The following is a 25,342-nucleotide window of genomic DNA, read 5'->3' on the forward strand; positions in this document are numbered from 1 at the left end:
CTCTACCAAGTGATCTGTTCAAGCGCTACACGTTAATTGATCTGTAGGTTATTCGCTCTGAAGCTTAATATAGCTGACTGCCACTGACTTGGAGTGATTCCTCTTCCTATATGATCGTTTTATTTAAAACTGAATCTCACCCACGACTGAATCAAACCTTTTTTAAGTTTGTTTTGATGATAGGATTGAATACTGGCAAACCACTGAATTTCATAAACATCAGGCACTTGTACAAATCCTCTTTAACAAAATAATTAGCAGTTAGGGAGAAAAAGGCACGACTTACAAACATCCTATCTTTTTTACTTTGGATGACACATAAATGGCCTGTAACTTAGACATATATTTTATTAGAAATATTATTCCTTGTTCAACTCAGGTTAAACGTGTTGATGTTCCTCTGTCTATCAAGATTTATAATTACCGAGTGCAATTTGGCCCGCAGGCTTAAAAAAATATTTTTATCTAATAATTGAAAGATGACAATAAAATATACGTAGACATGCCTTAGTTGAAGGTACCCTAATAGGAAGATTATGATGGTATGACCTGCTAGACTCAAGAACAGCAACGAATGAGTATACTTATGCGCCAATCATAGTTTGGGTAAACAAAATGAGAAATGTTCAAGCCCTCATAATATTGAGTACATGTAGATGTGAATTCTAGAACAAACAAACCTTTAGTTAGGCAAAAAGTTGGACCTCTTGCAAATTGTAGTCAGTACAAGGAATGAAAATTGTTTCAAATGCTAATGGTATTTAACTTTTATGCGTTTTACAGGTGGCTGGGAAACAACAACTTAAAAAACTTATCCGAAGATCTCTTCACAGGGCAAGATGTGTTGAAATATTTGTGAGTAGCAATTACTTGACACCTTTTCATGCAAACATTTGGGAAATTCCTTGCTCTCTTCTGTTTCTGACGTAATCGCATGTGCCTGCAGCAGCGTGAACATGATTTCAATTGAAAACGTTTAGTTTTGTATCCAAAGTGTAATCATTTAACGGCGTAACGTTTTCAGATTTATATAGATCGTATCTACAGGTGCTGATACGGTAGTTAAGTGTTTGTGCGTGCGCATTTCTAGGTGCTTGTGCGAAGGTGCTAATTACTTTGGTTGTGCAACACATTTAGAAATACCAAACATGACTAGCACTACAGAAATTAAAAAACAGTTTGGCATGGAAAACTCGAGCAAGTTGCACAGTACGATCATTTGAAAGGCACAATACTGCTGTATCCTGCGGGCTCATATATCTTACTAACAGTCGATCAAGAGGACAAACAAAGGTGTTTAACACAATGGTTCTATCGATAAATTGTCGATGCTAATTTAGAGGGAGTAGTGTCCTGTGGCACGTTACTTCCTCAGCATGCACAAGATTACTTCAGATGGACCAGAAGGTTTTTGGAAACGCCATGCTGCTTGATGAAAATCAGTTGTAGTATATTTGATGGCTAGAGCTAAAAGTTAAGAAACGAATAGTAACTTTTAAAAGACCGGTATTAAAATCCTCGGCGCCGTGTTGGAAAATAAACTGCGCAAACACCATAGCAACGCCGACAATGACCCGCGAAACATAAACATAGGGTTCAGGGCTCTCTTCGAGAAAATGTTTTCCATATTTATTCTTTAACGCGTACTAGACGATGATCGTATTCGAAGGTAGGAAAACTGCAACGATATCCCGGAACTAAAAGCAAAGATATGATGAAACTTTGCGCTCTAACACAGACTTAAACTAGAAAATCACGTCAAAAATGGGGTAGCGTTTATGATGTGGATATCCTAGGTTCAATAATATAATCTGAAAATCTCTGCCCTAAGTTTGAAGCATCTTTCGTACAATAGGATCTTTTTTATCGCTTTTTATATGTAGGCGGTTGAGTGGTAATCGGCTGGAAAAGCTGCCTCGAAACATTCTTCAAGAAATGTCCACATTAGAGGAAGTGTAAGTATAAATTCTCTGATTTTTTTTCAAGAATTCTTCGTCAACGTTAATATTTCTTTCCTCTGTATTGCATTTGTGATCTATTGCTCTCAAGCAGTTCAAAATATGGTTTTATACACCTCTCGTTCTTGATTTATTTATTGGAGCCACTAGTTAACCAGTCGGACAGGGAGTTTGATCAGTTTTGTGTGAGTAGTTCATAAACAGGACGTTCCAAAGTTAGAGAATGTCACAATGAAGTTTTACTTCCGCTGTAGACAAAAAAGGTGCCTCTCTCGAAAACGAAAAGTTGCACTTTCTTTCTTTGCATTAAATAAAAATAGAATATATCTTTATTGAAACGCAGACACTGGTTTGACGAATTCTAAAAAAAAAACCAGAGAAATTACCCTTAAAAAAACTTGTCGACACATTTTTGCTCTCATTTTGTACGTTTTCATGCTAACTCGAAATGCCTGCTTGTAATTTTGCATAACGAAAGGAGACTTAAAAAATCAAATCGTAAATTTAATAATGACATATGCATTGGGTTCTTTTCTTGCTCTGGGTCACGTGACATTGGGTGTGTCCAGATGACTTCACCAGCTTGCTGGCGCTCACTTCTGTGAGCAATTGTGCAAAGCTAATCCAATCGAAAAAAATTTCGATTTATAGCCAACTGAATCCACTTCCTCCCTTATTCGACATGCAAACGTTTTGCACAATGCTTGCATCTTTCCTCGCTAAAATGAAAATAAATACTACGCAACTCGGAAATCATCCGTCTGCCTTACAACTTTGTTAAACCATCAAATAACGTGCATCTATTTATGGAACGTAACAAAAACCCAAAAAAATTGGACAGGGAAATTTGAACGTTTCCCAGAGAGGGAGTTTTCAAGTTTTCAAAGATTACTACAACTGATTACTAAAACTGATTAATGAACTACATCTGCCTAAGCTCTATCAGATAAGAATTTCGGCAGAAAAAAAGGTCATCCAAGACAGAAATGACAGAGTTCCACATAGCCCTTGGAAATGCAGTTTGTTAACTGAATGTTTGTTTATTTTTTTTCTCGCTGGCAATCATCTTATTCCCCAAACACGTTTTTTCAGGGACTTGTCCTACAATCAGTTGCAGAGTTTGCCACGAGAGATACTAAGCAGTAATACCAAACTGAAAGTACTGTAAGTAGGACTTTTCTATGTACAAAAAAAAAATCCTTTACAGGTCAGTGTTAACATTCATACATGGTGATCCAAACCAGTTGAGAATATCGCTCATTTCTACCTTTCTCGTACTGAGTTTGCTCATTTGGAAATTACTGAGTAAAGTGTTATTTGAATAATAGATGTCATAATAGAATGAAAGGTTTCCCTCTCATTATTATCGTAGCAGAAGGTCTGTCATTTTTAAGGATGGAATAAATATATCCTTTGAGTCCAGTTTCTGCATATTGGAGATTCTTGGTCATAATTGATATTTTTAAAGACGCTTAAAAAACTTTTCATTTCCTTATTTAGTAAAAAAATTACTAGTATGTTATTGTCAGCTATCCGATTTGGCTCACATTACAGAAATACTTGGGAGCGGGACTTTCCTATCTTCCGAGGAAAATTTGTGTTCTCAAATGTTAGCTAACCAGTTTTTCTCAAAGGGATTTGTCAAACAACAAAATGCAGCGTCTTCCGGAAGATGTTTTTGGCAACCTTACTCGGTTGAAAAGGCTGTAAGTGGCATTTTGTACGCCTTTACAGCGAGTGAAACCGTACATTTCTTTTAAGAGATTGTAGTAAACCTTTGCATTGCGGCCATTGCAAATAGAATGCTATTACAATAAACATATCAACGTAAACTACTGCATGCGCCTCACTAGCCTCAGTATATAACAGAGTAGGGAGAGGTTGAAACCTCTCCGCCCCGGTATATAATGCTAACTTTAGTGGATGTGGTCACCAATAGCAGTGAAAAGAGAATATAGATGAAAAAAGTGAGATTGACTGTCTCGTTTAACGCTTTTCTCCACTCGACTTGTGACTTCATTTTTTTTTTGCCAAGCGATCAGGGAAGGTTTAAATTATTACAGCCCAACTGCTACAAGAATCAACAGTTCGAATTCATAGATTCGATGCACCAACACTGAGAAGTGAATTCCTGTCATGATATGTAAACGACCATTTAAACAGCAGAAGTACAATTGGCACCTTTTTTTCACATTCTCAAGTCCGGGAATAAAAGGTTTAGCTACTCACCTAAAATAAAAATAAACAGTTAAGTTTTAATGTCAATTCACGAGGTCCCTTTTGGGATAAAAAACTCCCCGAGAGTCTCAAATACCAACGCAGTTAACTTGCTTTTCAGCTTTTTTCCTTTTGTTTTTTCTTTTTAAGCTTTCTCTCCAATAACAAACTTCAGCGTTTGCCAAAGTTAAAAAATCTCTCCGAGATAGAAACATTGTAAGTGATTTGTGTTTGTAACAAAAACTGGTTCAGTGCGTGTCTTGTTTAATGGGCAGAAATGAAAAGAGAGCTTTGGGTAAAAACAGAGAATCAGTGTACCGACCCATTATTTCTCTGACATTCTCAGACCTGATTAAAAGCTGGTTTAAGGATTTTAATCGAAAAATATACAGTAACTTTTAAAATAGATGCACAAAATAAGAATCATTAATTATTATATTTGTTAAGATAACGCACATGTGGATATCGCATGGCCGCGCGAAGAAGCGAACTTTCTCTTCGAGTTTTGAAAGATACTTTTCAACACGAGACGATAAATTTCGTATCCCTAAGCGGCCATGTAATATTTATTATATGAACACCAATAAAAACCTAGTAATTTCCCTTTGGCTGCAAAAAGGTGCACTTTATTACGGAACTTTAGTAACGGCGGTATTTTTACTTGTGAAGATAACGTGTTACTTTCACTCTACGCGAAAGCTCGCCAGGTATTTCATTAGTGTTTATATACCAAAATATAATACCACACACTACAGAACAATCAAAACAATCAGAACAATCAGTGCAAGCGCGATGTGATCAAAATGTCCTCGTCCCGGTGAAAGCAGTCTTAAGCAGTCTGACGATGCTTTTTAATGAATTTTTGGATAACTTTGACGAGCAGTAAACAGTTTCCTGAAGAACAAGGAACCAGTAATTTAAGGAACGTTTATATGAGGTGAATAAACGATACAAATAATCATAGCTGATCCTGACGATAAACATTTCTGAGCCCATACAATTATTTAAATATATAACAATCTGTTAAATAGTGATAGAGAGCGTCTCGTGCATTTCATTTATCGCGTAGATACATGGAGAAAAACAGCCTCGTAACCCTGTCACGGGATCAGTTCCAAGGCCTGTCCAAATTGAGAGACCTGTAAGTAAACCCAGCAATTTCATATGAACAGAATGGTGAACGGAAATTATGTCTCTGCACTTGTAAAATTCATGACCTTACACGAGATATCTGATCATCTGAAATCAATGTTCATTAGCGGCTGTCTTATTTTTTGGTTCATTTAAATTTTCTGTCAGAGGATGTGCGGTTGCGAAAGAAAAAAAACATATACTCGAGGAATAAGTAACCTCCTAAATTATAAGTTAAATTGTATCCGTGGCGTGATGCAAAGGGTGAGCAGACTAATTCCCTGATCCACTTTTGCTCAAGGTTTTGTTGAATTACTCAAACTAGTGTGCTTTGGCTGGCTTAGATTCAAACACCTTGGAGGTTACAAGGATCGCGTATGACGTTGCTCGAGTTTGAAGTTGCTATATTATCCAGAATAGCAAGTGCCAACTCGGATCTCACTGGCAAGATTTCACATGTGAGAAAAAAACAAGACAATTACTAAAGGAATGTAGAAATTGTTTCTCGTACATAAATCGGCGCATACTCATACTGGAATTAAGCAAGGCAACCGCTATCTACCATTACCTAATTTTTAAAGTGATCCTTAGCAATCTTCTTCTCAGCGTCACGTAGTTTATAAAGATATCTTTGTGATAAGACATGGTAGAGTGGATAAAGGAATTAGAAGATTGTTTGCAACTAGAGTTTTCTGTACTTTAGGTCACGGTGATAATGATTTGTCTTCTTTGTCGTTCAAGGGCTGTTTATGAAAACAATATTCAATACCTGCCGCGTGGAGTTTTTGAAGGCTTAACAAACCTGCAGTCTATGTAAGTCTAGTTCTCATTAGCATTTTTAATCGAAGTTAGTGAAGCACTGCAAAACTGGGGTCTTGTGAAAGCGCATTCGTCCGCATCTTCTGCATATCCGTCATTTTAGAAGGTTGTGTCAAAAATTATACACGAGTGACCACGATTGACAGCGAACGACCACGAGTGACCATTAGCAACCAAAATTGACCACAAGTGGCTACACGTGATCAAGGGCAAGAAGTTATAAATTTGGCTGACATCATAATCTCATTATCATCAGGTGAATTTGTCCAAAAATTTGTGATTTCAACGTTGATAAACCATATTCCCGGAGACTGACATATGCAAACAATGTATCACTTCCTTCATTGAAAGTGTAGTCCCCAGAGCTACTTTGCTGTCAATAATTGTTATGTAATGAGCCCGTTTCCGCCCAGAGGCAGAAGGAAGGAACTTAGGGAAATGAATGGAAAGAAAACAAGCAATGAATACCAAAAATACGTAAAAATATAAAACAAAAGATAAAAACAAAACAACAAAAATGAAAAGTTGACGGATAAGAGTGACGAGTTATTGATACCGGATAAAAGGCTCGTGTGGCGGGAAGTAGGAGGGTGCCACCATTCCTCCCTTCCTCTGGTTACTGCTCAGTAGTTACTCTTGATCATGCGAGTAATTAGTGGCAAGAAGTGATCATTCGTGGTCGCTCATAGACAATCGTGGTCACTCGTGGTCACTCTTGGTAACGCGTGGTCACGCGTGGTCACTCGTGCTCACCCACAATCAATTATCCTGCTTTTTTTTTATCTAAATTCATGTTTTCATGTTTGTCATTAACGAATTATCCTTTCTTTCTATCGTCACTTACAGGAGCTTTTATTTTAACAAAATCCGCACAGTGAGCAACGAGCAATTCAAAGATATCGCGCCAAGTATTCGATTCCTGTGAGTATGAAACAGCTGCAAATATTCAAGATGTACGCGGGATTGTAAGCTTCAAGGAGAGTGAATTCCAAGTTCTAGGGAGACAATGCCTTTAACTCTCGGATTAGCGTCCCTTCCCCTATTTTTTCGGACAAGTAATCCAGTCAGCCTAATCATGCAAGTTGAGAGTTACGTTATTCGAGTTGTCCATAGATACCTCTACGAGTGTAAAGCTAAGGACGGACTTTGTATATTAATGCATAGTTTATACCATTAGTCACGCGCAAATTTTACACTCCTAAAACCAATCATGATCAGATCTGGCCACTGAAGAACTTTCGGGAAAACTAAATGAGGGCTTCCCCTCAATTAAACGTCCTCTCTCAAGTAGATTACCGATGTAATATTGCATGTATACACATCTCAACACAATAGGTATGTTTTACGTACCCAGTAACGAATTATTCGTATTCAGATGTGTGACTTGGTTAATTGCTCTCTCGTCTTCTAAAATGCCCACTTTTCCCATTCCTCAGGTTCCTAACTGTATGGGTATCAACGCGATTTAGGAAAATTTGTTCATTGACAGTGGTATACCCTTCAATTCCTTCCTCCCCTCTGAATCCCAGGGAGTCTCACGAAGTGTTAAGAGGTGAATTTTTGGGGTGTGACAACTGGGTGGAGCAAAGGAAAAGAAGAGAGCCCGAAAGCTTGAAAATACTTGGGCTTAAGACAGCAGCATCTTTATAACTTAGCGAGTGATGTTGAATTGAATCGCTTTCCTGTAATTTGCAGTTACTTCCATTACAACGAAATGCGAGAACTGCCGGCCGGTTTCTTCTCGAACATGAGAAATCTAATAACAGTGTAAGTCAGTGGAATGATGTCTGGAGATGTTCAATTGAGAAATTTCATTTATCTGTATACAATAACACAACATGTAGAGTATTACTATTACCCTTTCATTGTCTTAAATTCAGAATCGAAATTTTCTATTTTCTTCTCCTTTTGGGATTCATTTCAACTCTTTTTTATTAACCGTAGGACTGTAGACACCAACCTGATGTGTTGCCATTTGACGAAGGAGGACGCAGATTGCGACTTTGCTTATGTCGACAGCTTCGCCAGTTGTGAAACTATGTTCAGAGATCGAGCCCCTAGGATATGTCTCTGGGTTGTCGGAATTATGTCGTTAGTTGGTGCTGTGTTTGTCATCGTGTGGCGGTTGGTGTTTAAGGAGACATAGGAGAAGAATAAGATACAGTCTATCATGTTGATACATTTGGCCGGTTCTGATGGATTGATGGGTATCTACCTTATCATAATAGGTGTAATGGATGCCATTTGGGCAGGGCAGTATTTCTTGCATGACTATAACTGGCGTTCAAGTTTGTCATGTCAGATAACAGGTGCCATTGCCGTGTTGTCAAGTGAAGTGTCTGTTATGACGATTTGTTTGATATCCGCCGACCGGGTTAAGAATATTCTGTTCCCCTATCGTGGAAAGTCCCTTACAATCAAGGTTACGCATCTTCTGTGTTCCCTTATCTGGATTGTTGGTGGGTTAATTGCATTTATTCCCACGGTGGGCATCGACTACTTTGGTAGTCGCCAAAAAGGTCACCACTTTTATGGCAGATCAGTTGTATGTCTCCCAATGCAACTTTCTGCTGATAAGCACTCAGGCTGGGAGTACTCTGTTGCCATGTTTGTTGGTTTAAACTTTACTCTTGTGTTCTTCGTCATTGTGGCCTACTCCATGATTATCTACAAATCCTCCCATCAAACCGGCGCCTGGCTCAGCAAGGGACCGAAAGAGAGAGGAAAATGAAAGCCAAGCGAAGGGTAGCCGATCTGAGGAGGGAGGCCTCGCTCGCCAAAAGAGTGTTCTTCATTGTTCTTACCGACTGTGTCTGCTGGCTGCCTATTGTGGTAATTGGATTGAGGTCTCTCTTGGAAAAATCCTTCCGTACACCTGGTGACCTGGCAGTTTGGATCGCAGTCTTTGTTCTACCTGTTAACTCTGCCATCAATCCCATTCTCTACACTTTATCAACAAAACAGGTAATAACTCGCAACCTTCATATCTTTGATAAGCTGAGATTTAGAGGTTACTTTCATAAATATTTGTTCCATGCCGTGAAGACTGTAAAATTAACCAGTTTAAGCAAAACATTTGGCTTAGCACGAAGGAAATTTAACGGTACTTGATATTTGGATATTTTCGGATTGACCTTGATCTTTCAAAAAAAGAAAAAAACTTCCTCTAGAAAAAAACAGAACGCAGCATAAACGTATCACCTTTTAACGATAAAGAACTCAAAATAATTTTACAGTGGCATCCACCGACGCTTAATTTAAATCAAACTTTTTCTGCGGGAATATCTCAGTAGATGTGATCTGTACATAATGAACACTCTGAGGAATTTTTTCTTTGAGAAGAGTGCATTTTGAAGTTTGAATCAGCGAGTTAAGCCGAAAAGAGCTGCTAAATTTGCGAAGCGAGCAAGCTGCGAAATACGATACCCTCAGTTCTTCAAAAGAATGATGGAACGGAGGAACTGAGAAACAATAGAACGGTGGATCAGCGGAGTTGCGGATTATTTTGGGACGCGGAATGACCGAATACTTTTTACGCATAATAAAAGAAGAGCCTCAAAATATGGAATTGCAATAAAATAGGAAAATTATTCATAATTGACAAGCGAATCAAAAGAAGCATAGGCATGTTCGAGTCCAGAGGATTGGAAACCATTAGTCTTTCGAGCTAGCCCCTTTAAATTATTGTTATATTAAAATTGTTAGCATTATTATTATTATTTGAATACTATTATTTGTTACCACTTTTAAGTACTGGCTCAATGTCAATTGGAGAATATATTCCTGAATCATCTTTCTCTTGTGGAACAGGGTACTTATCATTATGTGGGATGAGGCAGGTTTTCTGTTTAGCATGTGAGACAAATATTCTGCAACTCTACGTGCTAGCGTCACTATAACAGCTCTGGCCTTTTTAATGCTATTAAAATTGTGCTTTACCAGTGGCCATATACAGTCTTTGACTGTCTATTTTTGTTCTTGACGCCTTGTATCTAGGTACGACGTATTATGAGTCCTAAATTCCAACAGTTCTTGGGCTATTTGATAGAAAAGTGCGGACGAAATCAAAACAGTGAAGGTACGTTTATCGAAAACCATGTTTTTGGGAAGTAAGGACTATCATCATTTTGTCGTGCGTTGAAGACGCGGTTTCTCAAAACAAACCTGTTCTACTGAGGGTTACGTCAAAATATACTTAACATTGACATTAGATCAAGCAATTTTTTGTACAACCTCTATCCTCCGAACAACCATAGGCATGAGAAATTCATTTCTCACTTTGAGCAATGCTTAGACTTAATTTTGATTAGTTTAATTTTTCTCGGTTGAGGGTACATCAAGACAACCTGAAGGGAAGTCATCACCAGAGTCCTGCTGAGTGGATTTGCATATTTAAGACTGGTCCTCTGCGATGTCAGCCTTAATTGATTTTAGCATTTGTCGTGCAAGGTTGTTTCACCAAATTTCATCAGTTCTTGAAATCTGATTAAGTTTCATAGCAACGCGATAACCTTCTGGTGATTGCACTTCTGCTTGATTATCTTAAAAATACTATCTTCGGCGACGCTGACTATTGCTTTAGATCTGACACACCGACCAGCTCACTGATTTTACAATCATGAAGGTAAATGCCATTTGAACACGCTTGATTAATATTATAACTGTTTTCTAAAGGCCAAGATGAGGGCATGGAAATGCGAGTCATCGAAGAAGGTATGAAACATTTATTCGGCTCAAGTAAACATGGGGGTAAAGTCGCTCAATCGAGGCGTAAATAGAGGTTCCGCCCTTTGGGAAAGAGAGTGAAAATTTTATGCCTTCTGAACCAACTAACCCTTGCGGTCGGAGGCCAGGATGGGCGAAGAAAAAAACATTTAAAATGACCGGAAATTAAATCCCGTTAGTAGCCGTCGCCCTTATTCAAATGCCAAGGTTACCGGGTAAAGATCAAAAGAAATGCCGCTGATGTTTATGGGAGAAGCTAGTTTAGGAACATTGCTGCCTTGATTTGTTTTTTTTTGAAAGAGCTGCCATCAAAGTTATTGTTTTAATAAATACTGTCAAGAGAAAGCTCATAGGAAGTAGCAGTTGTAGTACAGAGCACTTTTTATTTTATAACTTTTCTCTTTTCAGTTCTAATCCATCGAGAAGCAGAGAGTGATGACAGTGATGACGAATCGAAAGATCAAAGTGAGCATGAGCAAAATGCAGAGCAGACCGATCGTGAACAGCCTGGAGAGAGAGATGAGACTGAACAGGATGAAAAACCAGAGGATGACCAAGAAGGCCAATCAGATCAGAGAGACGAACCTGATAAACGAGAAGAAGAATCTGAAGAACAACATGAGGATGACATGGAAGATGAGCCTGACAAACAAGAAGAAGATTCGAAAAACGACTGCAAAGAATCCAAAGGACACGTTGAAGATAACATTGAAGATGAGACTGACAAACAAGACGAAGAACCAAAAAAGGACTTCGAGGAATCTGAGAAGCAAGATGAAGATGGCATGGACGAGGAAGCTGGGGAAGACGAGCAGTTCATCGCGAATAAGGGTATGTATACCAGCTCTAGCCTCCGCTTCCTTTGAAAAAAAGAAAATAACTGTGTTGCATTGAGATATTTTTCATCAATTTGGAGGACTAGTAGTGAACAACATCTCCTCGCTATTCCTTAAACAAATTGTTTGTTTCTACAATCTCGTCACCTTCGTTATCCAGCTGAACTACATTGTGCGGTTTACTCGAATAGTGAAATAACTTTTTTCTTATTGGAAAGGCTTGGAACTGTTTTTCGTTCCGAAAAACGACAAGATAGTGTTCTCGGGAAGCGCTTTTGCAAGATTTGCGTAGTACTACGGTGCCCCACTTTATATAACAATCTCGCTATGAATTAGTCTCAGCAGAGTATAGGTATTTAACGCAGGGCAACTTACTGAATGTCTTCTTTTTGCCTTGTGTCATGCTATTATGCAACAGATAAACACAAAGCAGATGAAAATCTCCCAGCAGCCTCAGGGCGAGAGTCTCCAAGAGCACCGCTGGCCACGTTTGACGATGACAGCGACCTTGATCAGTTTTACGAAGCGATCGATGGCGTAAAAGAAACGAGTGTGTAATCAATAACACTGTATTCTCAATGGAGTGCATTCTTTGTGAAACAAATTTAATTTGGAATTGATTAAGTAGTTACCTGTAGTAGTTTTCGTTAATAGCGTCAAAATGCAGTTGCGTTACGGTTATCAATTCAAGAGGTCATTCCAAAAGACCGGCAGATAAAGTTACCCATAACATTAATCTCTAAGGGTTTTTCCTTGATAAGTAGTTAATCTTTGAGTAGTCTTTTATAAAATTATTTCAGATGTAGATTGAATTTTAGTTCAGTTAGTGCTAAGCGTAGAAAAAGTAGCAGCATATGGCGTTGTTTAATATATAGGGTCTGATCTGAACAGCAGGCAAACTTAATAGGCTGCTAAGGAAAAGATTACTTTCACCCCTTATTTACATGTCAGTTGTTAAAAATGGTAAGATTTTAAGTACACTGCTGTGTTTTTTTGCATTGCTAAGCCATAAATCATATTTATTCAATCTAACGCTGATATCAGTAGATGGCTGTGTTGTATTACATTGCTAGGCCATGAATCATAATTATTAAATTTAAATCAGTTACCATATATTGCTATCTTACTTATGATTTGTTTTATTCAATCTTAACGTCTTATGATATATTTTGTAGATGGCTTGTTGTATAGCAATGCTAAGCCATAACTTGCATTTATTCAATTTGAAGTCAGCATGAGTATCTTACCTACTGTAAGCATTCAGTAACAGGCTGTGTTGTATAGCAATGCTAAGCCATGAATCATACTTATTCAACCTGAAGTTATCTTAGTTATGATTTTGTCATCACAGTGGTAATATCTGATAAGTTTAGTAGATGACTGTGTTGTATTACAATGCTTAAAGCCATGAATCATATTTATTCAGTCTAAATTTACTAATGATATCTTACTCATGATTTATTTCATCGCAACTGTAACTTCCGCTATGTTTAGTAGAAGGTTGTGTAGTTTAACAATGCAAGGCCTTGAGTTGTATTTATCCAATTCCAAGTTCCTATCGATATCTTACTCATGATTTGTTGGGAAAAAAATGCGAGATCTTAAATAATTAGTAGATGGCTGCATTACTTGACAATGTTATGCCATAAATTTTATTTACCCCACGGCACGCATGTACTAAGTGCTCAGGTCAGAGGATGCATGTGTATCTGGCTCAAATATTTATTCATTTGGATTTTTTGCTCTCTCTACTCCTAAGTAAATTTTGCAGAAGCTCGTACAAATTGAAAGAAAAAAGGTGTTACTGACGTAATACAGAAAGACAGTAAGACGAACATCAAATGAGTGATACGTATCAGTCAAACCTGTGTTGGTAAACTGTCAACTATCCAGTGAAGTCACTGTATATTGTCAAGCATGTCTGCCTAAATAAATAAAATTTTTAAAAAAATTGTGATTTATTCTAGATAACTATCCATTAACCCATAAACCCATTGACTCCTAAGAATGACTAGCATCTAATTTCTCCTTACCCCCTCCCCCCATGTTCCTCAACTCTTTGACCCCTAAGAGTTACTAGCATCTAATTTCTCCTTACCCCCTCCCCCCATGTTCCTCAACTCTTTGACCCCTAAGAGTTACTAGCATTTGATTTCTTCTTACCATATCACCCCTGAATCAAACAGTAAGGTCACCAGAATAAAGGAAATAGTCGCCAAATTCAGAGGCCCTCAATTGTTAAACAAATTCTCCTCAAGACAGTATCGAGAATATGCATATTGATGTTAGATGTACATCTATCAGCTAAGAAGTCATGAGTGGATTTTTTTTTAATGAAAATTTTCAGTGCCTCAAGAAACTGCCATAATAATCCTAAATTTTCTCATTTGATCTGATCGCCCGCCCCTAATTCAGGATATAAATGTAACAACGACGAAGTAGTATTCTGGAGGATTGTACGGAGGTGATGGTGGATGTAGAAATGTTACAGTTTAATAAAGTTCTATTCACCCGACAGTGAATTCACGTGTGGGAGGATATTAGGAAACGTTTGACTTGATTTAAAGCAGATCACCAAAACCCACATTCTCAAGTAACCAATCAAAGGCGTCCTGATAGGCCGCAATCAAGAGATTATAAACTCTAGATATCTGCATCTAAAGTTAGAGTAGCGTAAAATATGCGAAACGCGTTGCATGAATGAACCACGTAGAAAATATTTCAGATATTAAAATTTTCTGTCACACATTCGTTTGTCATTATCCCTGTAATGTTTTGGCGAGATCTCAGGAAAATCGGTCAAATCTACATAACCTATAAATTCGCTCAAAGTGTATTTATACCTCTCAAAACCAAATGCGAGATTTCAGTTCCTAAAGGTTTGTAAACAAATAGCGCCAAACCAAGAGATTATCTCCTGAAACAGCGAACCAATGGGAAGACGGGACCTCCTGGCATCAATGACAGTCGGATCGAAATTTTCCCAGGAAAAGTACTGCATAGCAGTCACGTTTTTTTTTTTATCTCGTTCTGTTGAACATTGAGTAATGGGAAAAATTGGCGAGGGAAAAACCCGCGGCAAAAAAAAAAAGTGAGGTTGGAGAAACTGCTGAAAGCAAATCAGCAAATCGAAAGACAGCTTAACTTATACCGTTATCGCTGAGATGAGTTCCTTTGGGTAGGTTCATTCATGATTTCATACGATTCGAGGCCATTGCCTATGTTTGGTATCAAGACCGGTACTTGCTTATTAAAGGAACCTCGTTTTTAACCTTATGTAGGACAAATGTAGATTTGATGGCACTTTCTTGTTTTCTTTGCAGTCTGGATGCCAGCGTGGAGAGGATTGCCGTGACTGTTTCTTTTCCCTTAACAGAATGGTGCCATTTCTCTCTTCTTTGGACCTTTTTTTTTGTCTTTGCTCGGAGTCTCCTCTTTAATTTTGATTTATGTTTTTTGAGAAAATACTTTCCACCAGTAGAGGACTTCCACGTGTGGCTTTTGATAAGTGCGCGATGTTAACAAAATATGGAAATAACATGAGGTTGCCGCCAATATCCCCGCAGGGGGTTCGCCTCTTTACCAGATTATGACGCCTTCCTTATTTAACAACTTTTATTTGAAAATACGTTTTCGTAAATAAGTCGGACGCTTTTTGAGATTTTTAAATTTTTCTTTTTGTAAACGTTAGGTAAAATGTGTAACTTCAATCTAGTCCAATAAAAGAAAAAAATTTTTTTTCGGCTTTTGAAAGTGGGAAGTAACTTTAAAGAAACTTGCAGCCGAAGATAGCCTTGATATTCGAAAAGCCAAAGGCATTTTAATTGTTTCTGCCCTAAGTTGATGACCTTATGAGAATAATCTTATTTCTATTTAAAAGAGTCCAAAAAAACTGCGAATACAAGTGGAATGTTGGGAAAACGACTCTGACCTTGGCGTGCTTCCCATTGGGAAATTTGGATTTAAATTTGGAATTCCAGATTTGGGATTTTTCACTAGAACATGAAAAGGACCCAAGGATTTCGATGCTGAAAATCCGTCCTTAACAATGGATTTATATTTCAAATCTAGAGCTAATGAACGAAAGCTAATGTCTTTGCCGTTTTACAGCTCCCGGTGAATCTTACTGAGACCTCTCCTACAACAGCTGTAGTTTTGCAAATCCCTCTTTAGATTTCCCAAAAGTAGTGAAACATAGAAATCCATGCGATCTGGAGTTGGATTTCAGATCCATCTTGAGGACGGTTTTCTCAACGTCGTATTCCGTTTTTGGATTTCATGTTTTACCGTAAAATCCAAAATCTGGATTTGAAAGTCAAAATGCAGATTTTGCAATCAAAAGCGAAGATTTCTTTGAAGACACTTTCTTATTCCTGATTGGCCGTAATTACCTCTTGACCCAGTTTCCTTGGAACCACATTCAAAATGGTGGACAGAATTTTATTCTGGTCGTGAAAGAACTGATGTCGCGCTGTTTAGTCTGGACTTTTCGTTTGGACAGCTGTGTTACATTTGGTAACCTGTTCTAGAGAAAAAGTATTCTCTTTATTTTGTACATCGAATGTGTGAAATAGCTACCACCCGCCTCGATGAAATTCTCGTTTGTACTTCGACAGGTGAGAGTTCTTGAAAAGATTTTCAACCGATTCAATGTCTATGAAATGTGCCTTATTAGGAGAATTACGTACTCTCTAACATATGTTGAAAGAACTGATCACCAAGCAATGGGTTGGTGGACAAAACAATGACCTCAAGTCCACGGACAGAACCTTGTTGGACTACTCAAAAATGGACCATCACTTTGATTATTTGGTTTTCTTTTTCGTCAGTCACAACGTACAAACACCGAGAAATCTGTGCGATTATTTTAAACATTCAAAATCCTTCCTTTGAAATATAGCGCAAAGTCATTTTACTACCCTCAATGTCGGTCATGAAATGAGGCGTGAAATGGATAAAATTTAATTGTTTCCTTCTTCAGTATAGTAGATTGACGAACGAGAAACAAAATGCATCAAGGAATTCATTAATTGAAAATGTTTCAATCGTACAGCATTTAATTTAACTTTTGTGTTCTCTTTCTCTTGTTGTTTGGAAAATGCATTAACATCTTCGTCGCCCACCACATTATTACAAATCTTGCAGCCATTATTCCAAACAAGAAACAAAGCAAGTTTATTCAGCAAAGTTTGAAAAAGCGGGAATGGTGACAGGGTTGCTCAATATCGCCACTCGTGTTACATAGTTGTGTAGGATGTTCATATTGATTCTACAGAATTCAATGTTTTAGTTGCTGGTACAGCACTCTCCTCTGTGATTATGATAAATAACAGGGTACATGCATGTAGTGGCCCCAATTCCAGTCACTTGAGTGACTGTTTTTGTACAGCAGGAGATAATTACATGCTGATATTTTTCATGGCAGATTGAAGTAATAGTGCATGCTGCTGACAGAGATGACCAGCAGGGAAAGTTTTGGTACAAATGACAACATACTGGATTTGTTTAAAGGAGTGGCGTCACGCAGGTAAGAATAAAAATTCTTTAGTGGGAGGAGGAGGAGGGGATAATGTAAACTGCCACATACACATGTTTAACCCTGGCCCCCGGTTATTGGCCCATCCACTTGTGAACAAGAAAATACATAAATCTGATTATTACAAGCCCACTGACCCCCTGGATATTAAAGCCCTTCTTCAGCTTTTCTTGTTTAGATGATAATAAAGTTGGAAGTACCACTGCTGTGAATAAGACATTAAATTTTTGATAATTAAGAGAAAAGATGAGCTTCAAGGAGAAAGTCTGAACTTCTTTTTTGTTATGTTCCAATTTTGTTCAGGTTGTCAGCTTTAAATTTAATTCTGATACAAATGTATTGAAATGAATTCAATTTACCAATGCAAAACTTTTTTTTTTTTCATTTTTCTCATAATCTACTTCCCTTCTCTTCTTCCTCGTGTAAGTATCTAAGTGGAAATTACACATTATTCATTATAATCCATAAAGTAGCGTCACTCAAATTCTGTCGGTCTAAATGCATCACATGACTGAGAGTGCCCCAACTAACACTGGGGAGTACTGGTGATCTTTCTCATGTTCATAAATTTTCAAACTTAACATTTGATTTGAGAAATGACTTGAAGATAATAGGGCATACTGACAATATTACAAGCCCACGCGTTTTTCTTGAACTTCACTCTTGAAAAACATTAATTTTTTGTTCCTCTATTAAGATGAATTCTATTCACAAACACCCGTGCACATTTTTGTACCCGATGTCTAGAAACTCCTGTGAAAACACACTAACAGCATCACGCTGTCACATTAAGGCATATCAAGATGCGGCCAACCAACCTCCAAAGTGAGCATGTAAAGATGAAACAATTTTTAGGAGGGTAGTGGGTTCAAGTCCCCTCTGGGGCTCGGATTTTTTCTATTACACTAAAAATGTCTAGAGAAGCTAATAAAAATTGGCAGTGCCTGTACCCTACAACACATCAAGTTCCCACTATTTTTGACTATTTTAAGACTATTTTAAGATTTGTTTTAAAGGACTGGGACTCGAACTATGATGATCTTTTAGACAAGGCAGGTGTGTGTGGTTTAGCCAACAGGAGGATACAAAATGTGATGATTTGTATATTCAACTGTCTCCATCTTGATCTTGATAAATATCCGTGCTATCTGAAACAACTGATCAAGCTAAGATCTACTGCTTACTCCCTAAGGGCATAGTTAATGCTAACGGGCACCAATATTTTATCACTTCCTAAGCCGTTTACAACCACATATGGTCTAAATTCTTTTAGCTATTCATCTGTTAAGTACTGGAACTCCCTCCCTGACCACTTTAGAAAGACTGTAGATTATAGTGAATTTAAGCGCAAACTGTTATTGCACGGTTTCTGTTAATATTACATTAATATTACATTATATTATTATATTAATGGTTATCATATTATTATATTATTATATTATGAATTATATTTTTATCATTCTAGCCTTGTTCTTGCTGTAACTTTTAAAATTAGTACTTAGGAGCGGAGATACTAGCTTGTAAGCTACACTGAGATCCGAGGATAAATAAAGCTTATGTATGTATGTATGTATGTATGTATGTATGGAAGGATGTATCAGATTTCAGAGTGCATATGCAAATTTGGCCGCTTCTGAGGAGATCTCATGTTACATGGAATTTTTCGATGAGAGGCAAGAAGAAAGCGAGCTAGAAATATTTCAGGACAAAAGCTTTATTTAAAGCAGTTCTCGATTTGCTGTTATAGGCGAAAACACGCAAATTTCTTATATGTACTAAGGGCACGCAGTGGAATTCATCGTGGTTATAGTGTTGTTTACTTGATTTTACGGCCAGAAAATTTGAAAATTCTAAAGATACGATGGTATGACACAAAATCATATTGTTGCACACTCATAATATTTACCGGGCCATGGAATCGTCAAATTAGCTAGGCCTCGCTTGAAGTTCTTAAGTTTGATTTCAATAATGTCATAAATAACTAAGTAGTAAATTAAAGATATTGATATTCACGATATAGTAAATTTCACATTCTTGTTGTCTTAATAAATACTTGTACGAGTATTTAACTTGTCTTTTTTTGTCGTGAAAAACTTTTTTTCTGATAAATTAGGTTAAAAACAAGGGTGCGCATCATACATAGGCGCGCATTATACAGGGGTAAATACGGTAAAAGCATATCTGTCGGGAGCTCACCTACAGAGCTCCAAAAAGTTTTGTAAAATTTGGCAGGTTGCCGTCATTACCAGGAGTCTTTCCATTTCCAAAAGTATCTAATGTTTTGGCACATTCTTCAATTATAGTTATTTGTCCTTTATAACCTAGTTTTTCTTCCTATGACAATTCTGGAATGTTGACGTGACCACATATCATGGAATAAATATGAATATTTTTTCTCTTTTTCAGTATGTTTGTCACCACCTGGAAAATATATCTGATGTTGATTGTAACAGGAAATTTTTTACAAGAGTAACAACGTGGTGTAAGCCAAAAAGCCACTCTTTTAGCAATGAAGAACAAGCAGATACCATGTTTCCGTGCATCTGTTCTGTAGTAGGTCACAGGTAACGTCAAAATGTGATAAGAACAAAGTCTTTCCACATTTGAATGTCTTCTGTGATCTATAACTGCAACTTGAAATCTATTTAATTTATATTGTTATAAAGCAAATAATGTAAATGGTGACGTCATCTATGCGTCTCTCCTCTAATAGATCATAAGTAAGAACCAATCAGACTACACGTGTTATTCAGCTTATCATATAAAATGCATGTATTTTCTTTGCCTTGCAATGTGTTTACTTTCGGTTTGGATCACGATGATTCTACTGCTTGGCACTTATGTTGTTGACATGATTTACAGTAGTCAACTTAAACCCACATTTCGTTGCAAGTGGTGAATGATGGAGGCTATCCAAACTCCCTTTAAAGAAAATGAGGTTAATAAACAAAATATCATCCATGAATTATAAGAAAGGTGAATCAATGATTGTGGAAAATACACCAACACGCAGTTAATTTTTTTTTTTAATACTAGGATTGTGGCAGACTTGAGACTTGATGTTTACTACCAGAAATGCCACGACCCCGACTGTAGAGGGATTGACTATCGTTCCCCTGGTATGGTCTGGCTGCCGAAAACACAACATTTTTTAGGATTTGTCGGGCAGCAGACTTAAAATGCAGAAGAACGATTCAGGGAGAGTTCTCGCACAGGTTCCAGTTGAAATGCAAAGTATGGCAGGGTTTTTTCCAGGAACTGGAGAAGTAACCTTCAGTTCTATCTACCTACCACCTAATTCAGATCTTTACCAGCATTATTCTAGCTTTTCACAATCCTTCAACAAGATAGTCAAGATAGTCAAGAGATGCTCACTCTTAAAATTATAAGAAAGGTATGGATTTTTGCGAAAAATTTTCCAGGCTTTGCAAAAGTAAGAAAATAAAGCTGAAGCCTTAAAAAATAAACGGGGAGAAGTCTGGAGTATTTTCCTAACGGCGAGAAGTGCTTAACTAAATTTCAGACTCATCTATTAATTACCCAAACATTGGGAAAGCTTTATCGGTTGCGCTATTTGTGGAAGCATTGAGGGGATAAAAGACTTTTTACCATATAAACTAGTCATAGCCTACTGTCGTATGTTCAAAAAAAGCAATTGCAAACCCTGTATCGTTTGGTTACTTTCAGAAAAGCCACAGGAAATCTATCCGTTGTCAAGTTGTGAGGTAATTGAATAATCATTCCCCTGTGTAAATGATTTGAATACGATTCATGGAGTGTGGTTTATTAATCTCATCATGAGCTCTTTTGTTACTTCATTTAAAAATCTTTCAAAACCGTGTATTTTCATTTTTCAGTTTGACGAGTTTTCAACTAATGATTTTGATGATCCAGAGCTTTGTAAGTTGTTATCTGAATGCGAGCAGAAACTAAATGATTCTAGGAATGATGAAATGGAAGAGATGCTTAATACAAACGAGAACAACTTGAACGAAGATGGTGTCCCAAGAAATAAACAAGATGTAACGTAATTTGACAATAGTGGTTGTGTTACGCAACGTAAAGTTGGTGATTGTGACTTCGGTAATGACTTGGACGATGCATTAATGCTTGAGCTTCAGATTCCACACCACAGTTGTGGTAGCAAGGGTGCAGTTTCACATACAAGAAGCCTTAGGGATCACAACAAGCATTCGTGACAATCTTGTCAGGATAATGAGAATTATACAAACCAAATATGGAAGTTATCAGACAGGGGAGCAACTAAACCAAATTAAATAAAACGGCTGGAATGGACCTCTCACCAAATTATGCGATTTGTCAGGATGAAACAGAAGCCAGGATGAGTGGAAAATATATGTGTGGTGGGGTATTACTTGAGAATTATTGCGTTGATGATGGAAGGAAAAAATTTTTATCAAAAGAGGAAGTTTCTGAGTGGTTAGATGAAGAATCTCTTGGTGATTTAGAGTTGTCCACACTAGTTATTTTATGTGATAACTCTTTTTCAGTACCAGGAAAAGCTTCAAAGATAGTGTAAGTTATTTGTTAAGTTCAATCCGATGTTGTCCTGTAGAGCCCTGATTTCAAAGTCGGTTTCGAGAAGTAATTTGGATATATCAACAAAGTTGAAATGGTAAATTGGCCACCGTAACGATTACAAAAGCTGACGTTTCGAGCGTTAGCCCTTCGTCGGAGCGAATAGAGGAATTGTGGGTTGTGTGTGCTTTTAAAGGCAGAAAATGGAGCTACGTTATTGGTGGGAACATGGCAACGAGAAAAACAAGAATAAGTTTCGAAAAGTGTTTTGTAACTACATAAATCAGTGATAAGCGATGTAGCGCTGAGATATCTCAGTTCTCAAATATGTGATAAGCTGGTTTTAACGGAAAAGAATGCTCTGAAAAAGAGAGGCTTTCAAAAGAAGCTGTACTGGAACCTAAATAAAAAAACTTCAAAGAAGAAGTTTAAAAATCACTCGCCTTCGTATCTTCTCTACGTCCCCAGTTATTTGATTGTGTTTTGGAGCCCGGAAAAACGCCTTTCATTGCTCTTATGACATAACTAGTTGTCACCGATCAAATGCGGGCCCTATAATAAAGCATCCGCTTGGAAACTGAACTGACCAATCAGAAGATGCGTACTGTGTTCATTTATGTTAGAAAGCCTCATATAAAAAAGATGGCCGGTTTAAGGCGTTCAGTTAGTAAAAGAAAACGTGCTATTAAACTGTGCGACAGTAGCAGAGGAGTATAAAAATGAGGGAGGATTGGGTTGGTGTCACTGATCTTAACTTTTATCCCCCTCCCCCTCATCCCCCCACCCCCCGGCGAATAAAAAAGGAAAAATGACTATGATATCCGTCAGTTGGGTCGGGCATCAGTACATATTTTGGCCCACAAGAGGCGATGTTGAAGCTCTGAATTGATCGAGGCATAACATCTGTTGTCCAAGTGTGATTTCAAAGACTTTTAAGTGTAAACTAGTTATGTCATTGAAGTGGAGAGTAAATTGGTCCAAAATCATACATGTGATTTCAAAATCTTTGTTGAATATGTTTGGACGTAAGGCAAGAAACTGGGTCTAGTTCATAAACTCGGCTAACTTCTTGAGTATAATTTAAAATAAAAGACGTAACATCTATCTCTATGGCGACAGCATACCTCAAAATGATCAATTCAATTTTCCAAGTTTGCTGGTTTTTCTGTATTGTCTCTATTGATATATGTTTTCTAAATTACTGAAAAACCCGTTAAGAAGCCTCCTTTGGATAAAATGTTATTGGTTTTTTTTTCGTTGTCAAACAGTAATAAGCTGGTGACTCACGCCATGTAAAACTGACAAAACCTTTTATATCTATAGAAATGCAAAACTAGCGGAAGGCACAATTCCTGACGTTATAGCACATATGTTTGAGGATGTCGTCCATTGTGACTCGAAATGAATGGAAAACTCCCTCATTAGAATGTCTTTTTAAGATAATGATCTGGAAAAGCCGTATGCAGCCTGCTTTTTTGCGTATGACTTCATTGCTGTTTTAAGGCACTCGATCTGAATCGAAGCGAGGGAGCAGCGAAAATATATTTCAGGTATTTATTCCTTTTTGATATTTAAAATGTACAAAGAAAGATAAGACTAAATGACAGTAAATTATGACATCCAAAGAACCAAGTAAAGGATGATATTTCAATTCCACAGGGGAAAAAAAACATTTTTCGCGTCCATGGAATTTAAACATGGCAATTATTTATTCAGACTACCTCTCCATTTTTTTCGTTTAAAGGGCTTATAGAGAAATCGTAGTTACTCAGGCCTGTCCTCAAAATCTTCGCCCAATCCTCAGAAATGAAATCGAAGTTCAGAAATTTTAAAACTGATTAACGCTGTTTCCCATACTACGTTTTTAGTAGTTATTTATGATTTGTTCGCAGGGATAATAACAACATGTCCACATTTTTTATACAGTGAATTGTTTACCGCGACACGTTCTTTCTGGCGCTCGAATAAAGCAGAAATACCGTAGAAGAATAAGACAACTTTGAACATTACATCACTGGAGAAAATGTAATCGTAAGATAGGGGAGAAATTACTTTTTTCAAGAATTTCTTTACCAACCTTCTTTTCCAGTTTAGGGACAATTTCATAATATTGTGACAACATAAATCGTTTTTATTCAGTAGTCCAATGTGCTAAAATATGGTTCAGAGAAGTCCCCGTTAAAGCTTCAGTTCTGTACAGCAGTGTCTTCAAAAATTTATATAATACATGACGATTATGATATGGCTTCATTTTATCCTTTTTAACTTCTTTGTGAGGAAGACAGACGCGGAATCTGAGATCTGTCGTGTATCACAAGCTTCCACGAAAATACAGTGCGCTTCACCTGGATAAAAACGCATTATCCATTACTTTACTTTATTATCCAAATGCTCTTCGTGAGCACAAATAACACGCGAGACAAGTACAAATATCACGCGATATTTGTACTCCAGAAATACCCACGAAATTCGCTCGCACTGAAATGACAATTTGGCGTGTTGGATAGTAAATCTCTTATCAAACGTTTGTTGTGTAGTATCGCCGGGGTATTTTTACTCGTTGTTTGTATTCTGACTCGCCCTACAGGCTCGTTAAAATACGGCACAACTCGTTAAAATACTCAGCAATACCACACAACAAAACGTCTAATAAAATGTATTTATTATCCAACTACACCTAGACGAGTACAAATAACGCCATAGACGAGTACAAATATGCATAAGAAAGAAATGGCGGACAATTTGAATCATATTTCCGACGACGTAGAGTCAGAATGGCTGGCAAATATAGATCCAAGCGCATTAGTTGAATCGAACGAAGAAAAACAGCTTGACGACCAGAAAATTTCTTCATTTAATGAAGAAAATAGAAACAGCAACACAACAACGCGCCAATTCCGTTCCGCTTCGCATACTTCTGTCACGCACTCCCCGTAAATAAATATCCGCGAAATTCGCCCGCGCTGAAACAAAAGTTCGGCTTGTTGGATAACAAATAACCTATTAGACGTTTTGTTGTGTAGTATCGCTGAGTATTTTTACTCGTTATTTGTATTTTGACTCGCCCTACGGGCTCGTCAAGATACGGTACAACTCGTAAAAATACTCAGCGATACCACACAACAAAACGTCTAATAAGATATATTTATTATCCAAATGTGCTTCATATAGTACAAATAATGCGCGAGACGAGTACAAAGATCACGCGATATTTGTACTCCAGATATATCCGCGAAATTCGCCCGCACTGAAATAATAATTTGGCGTGTTGGATAATAAATCTCTCGCCCTACGGGCTCGTCAAAATACGGCACAATTCGTAAACACAATCAGCAATACCACACAACAAAACTTCTGATAAGATATAATTATTTGAGTATATTCTGAAACTCTAATCGATCTTCAAACTTCCCCTCAGGCCATCCGCAGAAAACAGGAAGATGTTGTCCAAAAGGACCTTCTGGGCTTTCATTATTGCTTTCTGTAAGCACTGTTCTCTTTATCTAATGGAGTATCAAGTTAAGAGACTAAATGTGTTATTTAAACCTATTCAATAGGATTGAAATTAGTTAATTTTAGAA

At 37.4% G+C, this 25,342-nt stretch overlaps 1 protein-coding gene across 1 annotated transcript; it reads left to right on the forward strand.

The window, feature by feature from the left end:
* Positions 1 to 3,599: 3,599 nt before the first annotated feature.
* Positions 3,600 to 13,623, forward strand: LOC111340420 (thyrotropin receptor). Its single transcript, XM_088760417.1, is given in 12 exon segments — positions 3,600 to 3,664; positions 4,326 to 4,391; positions 5,245 to 5,316; positions 6,048 to 6,119; positions 6,972 to 7,046; positions 7,821 to 7,892; positions 8,070 to 8,800; positions 8,803 to 9,089; positions 10,122 to 10,203; positions 10,800 to 10,838; positions 11,259 to 11,681; positions 12,105 to 13,623. Coding segments are annotated over 12 exon segments (2,112 nt in total). The 5' UTR covers positions 3,600 to 3,611; the 3' UTR covers positions 12,245 to 13,623.
* The last annotated feature ends 11,719 nt before the right edge of the window (positions 13,624 to 25,342 follow it).

The sequence above is a fragment of the Stylophora pistillata genome, chromosome 1, assembly GCF_964205215.1.
Source record: "Stylophora pistillata chromosome 1, jaStyPist1.2, whole genome shotgun sequence".
NCBI lineage: Eukaryota > Metazoa > Cnidaria > Anthozoa > Scleractinia > Pocilloporidae > Stylophora > Stylophora pistillata.